Below are 5,453 nucleotides of genomic sequence, written 5' to 3'. Positions count from 1 at the left end.
GGAGAATAGTTGGGAAGATTTTGCTCTGCTTATTAGAGAAGGATAATAATGGAGCTCACTTTCTACTATTAGCCAATTTTAAAGCTATAAGGTTGGCTACAATTTTCTTCTCATCTCTCTATCTCTCACTTATATATTAATTGTATTTGTCTTGGAGCTTGTATTAAGTTAGCTCTTGCATGAGAGCCAACACCCTTAACTTTTTGTTACATCTCTCCTCCACGTAAGTATAGACTTATAGCTCACTATTATACTTGCTCTTATGGCGCCGCGATGGTTCTTTTGTGGACCGTTGGTTTGCAAACCTAGGATGCCGATTATACTCTATTTGCTTTGGGCATATTTAGATTAGGTACAATAGCGCTATTAAGCCGGCTCCAAAACTTATTAATCAGCTTAATCTGATATTAAGGAAAAAATTGCAGAGAAAAAAACAAGCGGGCGCTTGCACAACGGCCCAAACCGTAACGCTCGTGTGCAGTAAGAAGAGACGATAAAAAATGCGTTTATGTGGGTCCCACATAGATCCCTATCTGATATATCCATATAAGTATTTAATGTATGTATGTTTTAGCTAACTTGTAGTTAGCTTGTTGTATGAGTTGGCTTTTAAGTTAGGTTTGCTTGAGAGCAAGTTTAATAGCATAGCTCACTACTAGCTCCAAATCATTTATAGCCAATATAATAGCCAATTCATACAATAGTTGTTTGCTATACTATTAATATCTGATTCCGCCTGTCATACACACATTACGTTTTGGAGTCTGTGTTGCAGCTGACTACAGATCTGTAGCCCGCTGCTCTTCTCTCTCTTCGTTTATATCTTTAAAATATGTTTATAGCTGGCTTATAGCCTGCTATTGTACGTGCTCTGACACGACAAAATTTTATAGCTTGCTGCTAATTGCACTATTGACCTTGCTCTTCGATCCGTGTCATTGTTTTAAGAAAAATCTACTGAGTGCACGCACGATAATGTGGGCAGGTAACCATCCCACAACACGTAAAATGGTACTCCCTCCATCTAAAATATAAAAGACTGGTATCCAACCAAAATCCCTTATATTTTGATATGGAGGGAGTAGTAGCTAAACCATTTTTAAAATAGATTAATATATTTGTAAGGCAACTTCGAATTTTTTTAATAAGAAAACACTATTTAATAATTTTTGAAAGCGTGCGTGTGGAAAATAAAGAACTTAAACTTGTGGGGATGTGTACAAACGAACTTAACCTAACTTGTGCCATGTAAGGGTATTCTCGACGTATGTTTCTTAAGTAAAGTAGGACATATAAAACTAGGTTACAACAATAGTTGAATGGAAAAGAAAAAGAGTGAGACATGAGAGCGTTTAATGTTTTTTTTATGATTATTACCATGTAGTAGTGTTATTGTCTGGTATAGTTAGAGCAAGTTTAATAGTATAGCCCACTACCAGCTCCAATTCATTTATAGCCGATCTAATAGCCAATTCATACAATAGTGGCTTACTATATTATTAATATATGGTCTCACCTTTCATACACACATTATGTCTTAAAGTCCTTGCTACAGCTGGCTACATATCTATATCCCGCTACTCATCTCTCTCATCTTTTATCTCATTAAAATATGTTTATAGCTGGTTAATAGTCTACTATTGTACCTACTCTTATTACCTATTCTACTACCCATCTCCATAAATAGTAAAATAGGTAGTGAGGAGTCTTATTACCTACTTTAAATGGTAAAGTAGGTGGTATTACCCTCCTTTTATTCATACTGTGGATGCCCTTAAGAGATGCCAAATAATTTGGCACTCGGTTCAAGCTAAATGAGTATCAAGATTTTTAGATTTTTAGTATTGTCAATACTCCGGTTCTTTTGTAGGTTGTGCTCTATACAAACACTTTCTTAAATTTTACTTTCTCATTTTTCACATACATGTTTCCGAACCTGCTAAATTGTGTATTTTTATAAAAATATTTTCTATCAAAAAATTGTTTAAAAAAGTCATATTAATATTTTAAGTTTTTAAACTAATACTTAATTAATGATGCACTAATTCATGCTCCGTTTTGCGTGTCGAAAAGGAAACGCTCCCAATCTCCTCTTCTGAACTCAGCCCAAGGCCTCCTCAGTTTGGAACTGAGGGGATTGTATAGGATCGAGGAGAAATAAATCTAAATAATGATAGACATGAAATAAATTATCTCTAATCCCTTTCTACTGGGATTAACCGAATGTAAGTTCTAAATGAGTACTCCCTTCATTATAATTTACTTGTGGTTCATATATCTAAAATTTTTATATTGTTCTCACATAATATTCCAAAGTATTTTTAAAGGTGTATTTATCCTTTTCTACGATTCTATATTCTAAAGCATTTGATGTATTTCTCCTTCTACAAATCATTAGTACAACCAGTACTTAGAGCAAGTTTAATAGTATAGCCCACTACTAGCTCCAATTCATCTATAGCTGATCTAATAGCCAATTCATACAATAGTTGCTTACTATACTATTAATATATGGTCCCACCTATCATACACACATTATATCTTGGAGTCCGCGCTGCAGCTGGCTACAAATCTGTAACCCATTGCTTTTCTCTCTGATCTTTTATCTCATTAAAATATGTTTACAGCTGGCTAATAGCCTGGTATTGTACCGCTCTTAGTAGCACTTCTCACAAAGAATTTTAGTATTGCTTTGGAAAATGGTGACTAGAATTTTAGTGCTTACACATACAGATACTGACTTGAGTTAGAGCAAGTTTAATAGTATAGCCAACTATTAGCTCCAAATTATCTATAGCTAATGTAATAGCTAATTCATACAATAGTTGCTTACTATAATATTAATATCTGGTCCTACCTGTTATACACACATAACGTTTTAGAGTCCGTGCTGCAGCTGGCTACAAATCTGTAGCCCGCTGCTTTTCTCTCTCTCCCTTTATTTCTTTAAAATATGTTTATAGCTGGCTTATAGCCTGCTATTGTACCTGCTCTTATAGAGTATAGTAGTTTTTCACGAAGTACTCCTTCCTCCATAAATAAGTAATCCCCTTATCCCAATTTGATTATCCTGAAACATCCATCATTCTGAAATTAATTCTCATTGACTAAGTGTTCCATCTCTTCGTGTCTAACGAAAATTTATTCACACTTTAAATATTGCATGGGTTGAATCAATATAAATTAATCTTGATTGGTTGTATGCATGCAGGTCATTTCATGATGCATATTTACTCTTTACACAAATAAATAATATTTTTATTAGATAATAATATTTTGGAAAAATCTCAAAAATCTTAGGTGATGATTAAATTGTGATAGAGGGAGAACAATTTTAGCATATAGATTTATCCCCATGTAAGTATATAATAGAGTGATCCATTAGAACTCTTTAATACTATTTTTTTAATTTCTTCTCGTTTTTACTATCTCTGTTCCATTTTAAGTGCAGCCATGATTTTCCACGCCCCAACTTTAATCGTTCGTCTTATTTGAAAAAAATTTTGAAAAGAAAATAAAACATAAGTTATTCATGTTTTATCATGTCATAAAAAAAATACTAATTATAAAAAAAATTTAAATAAGACGGACGATCAAAGTTAGGTGCGGAAACATATAGTTGCAGTTAAAATGGGACGGGGGAGTAGCTGTCAAAGCAACACTGATTTCTCCTCTTGTTTTTTCGTCTACCTTACTTTTCTCTCCGTATTAAATGAATAACATAATTAGTCTTTTAATTTATTCATGGATATATTTAAACTACACTTATTTAGAAACATACTACAATTTTTTAGAAATGATGTACTCTGATTCTTGACGTTTTAAACATGTTCGTGGCTAATAACTTTAAAAATATTTATTTTATAAATATATTTGAGCAACCTATATATTTATCTTTGAAAGCAATATAATAAAAACAAAAATTTATTAATTGATTGTGTATATATTACAATAGAGAAACACAATCACAAATACTATTTTAGAGATCGTATCATTACTTAAAACATCATGAATTATGATACGGGAGGATATTACTAATATACATGATCATTTCTAAGTACATACTCCAATACATGCGGTACTATTTATTCAACATTCCAACCCATCGATCTACGATAAATTATGCCAGAAAACGATGGGATACTGTAAGCCAGCCACCCCGGCCCCTCGATCCCACTCCACGCATGAATGCTTCACAATTACTCCACTACTCTTGAGATGGTTCATCTTCCGAGAGCTTAGCCAAGTGTGTGTATACATGCCGTATGCGTGAACATCCCTAGTTACGAAGAGAGTTCTCTAGCTCGGGAAGCATTCAGCATCTCCTTTCTCTTCCGATGGCCACCGCCGCCTCAACTGCGTCTTCCACCACCAGCCCACCGCACACCACCACCATGTCCACTCACTCCACTGAGCTTGTCAAGGGCTCGCATGAGTTCACCGTCGCCGGCTACAGCCTGCAGAAGAGGAACGGCACCGGACACTTCGTCAGGTCCGGCTCATTCGAGGTCGGTGGATACAGCTGGGCGATCCGATTCTACCCTGCTGGCAGCACAAAGGAAGAAGAAAGACACGTGTCCGTGTTCCTCGAGCTGGGAAGCACTGTGGTAGAGAAAGTTACCGCAAGGTTCAGATTCCGCGTCAATGGCGCTACCGCGAGCTCGTGGGGCCAGTTTAACGACTTCACACTTAGCAGCAAAACATGGGGGTACCAGAAATTTATGGAGATAGAAACCGTGGAGTCGGAGTACCTGATCAACGACTGCCTGACGATGCACTGCGACGTGGAGGTTGTCAAGGAGTTGAAGACCGGAGCAACCATGAGCCGCTTCATCACGGTGCCGCCGCCAGCCATCTGCTGTCATCTCGAGCAGCTTCTGGAGAGCAAGGAAGGCTGCGACGTGACCTTTCAGGTCGAGCGCAGCGACTACGACGCGCACAGGGTGGTGCTCTCGGCGCGGTCGCCGGTGTTCCGCGCCCAGTTCTTCGGCCCAATGGCGGACACCGGCGGCGGAGACAGGTACGTGCGCATCCTTGACATGAAACCGACGGTCTTCGAGGCCGTGCTCCGGTTCATCTACACGGACAGGTTGCCGCCCGTCGAGGACGGCGAAGCTGCCGCCAGCAGCTGCTGGAGGGAAGACGTCAGAGAGATGGCCCGCAGCTGAAGGCGGTGTGCATGGAGTACGTCGCGTCGCCTGGCATGCTGGCAACTGTGGTGGCGACCGACGGGTTCAGGGAGCTCAAGGCTTCATGTCCCTCGCTGCTCGCCGAGGTGCTGGAGAAACTTGGAAGCTACCCTGGATGCCTGGAGCTTTTCGATGAAGATGATGATGATGTGTTATCATCGGAGCAGTAAAATTTTAGCCTTCGAACAGTGCTAGTGTTCAATCATTTCTTGATCTCCAATGTAACTGGTTTCTTCCTACAATGTTTTCGATCGTACTACTCCG

At 38.5% G+C, this 5,453-nt stretch overlaps 1 protein-coding gene across 1 annotated transcript; it reads left to right on the top strand.

Moving 5' to 3' along the window:
• Positions 1 to 4,325: 4,325 nt before the first annotated feature.
• On the top strand, positions 4,326 to 5,168 carry LOC107281952 (BTB/POZ and MATH domain-containing protein 3). Its single transcript, XM_015793796.2, has one exon. It carries the CDS (start codon positions 4,338 to 4,340, stop codon positions 5,166 to 5,168), a length of 831 nt encoding a protein of 276 aa, XP_015649282.2. The 5' UTR covers positions 4,326 to 4,337.
• Positions 5,169 to 5,453: the final 285 nt, after the last annotated feature.

The sequence above is a fragment of the Oryza sativa genome, chromosome 8 (genome assembly GCF_034140825.1).
Source record: "Oryza sativa Japonica Group chromosome 8, ASM3414082v1".
NCBI classification, from domain to species: Eukaryota; Viridiplantae; Streptophyta; class Magnoliopsida; order Poales; family Poaceae; genus Oryza; species Oryza sativa.
Note: the sequence above shows the minus strand (reverse complement) of the source record. Positions and strands in the feature narration are given on the sequence as shown.

Bases quoted from the DNA above. Each gene is read 5' to 3' on its own strand.
- LOC107281952 (XM_015793796.2), top strand. From the start codon at position 4,338: ATGGCCACCGCCGCCTCAACTGCGTCTTCCACCACCAGCCCACCGCAC.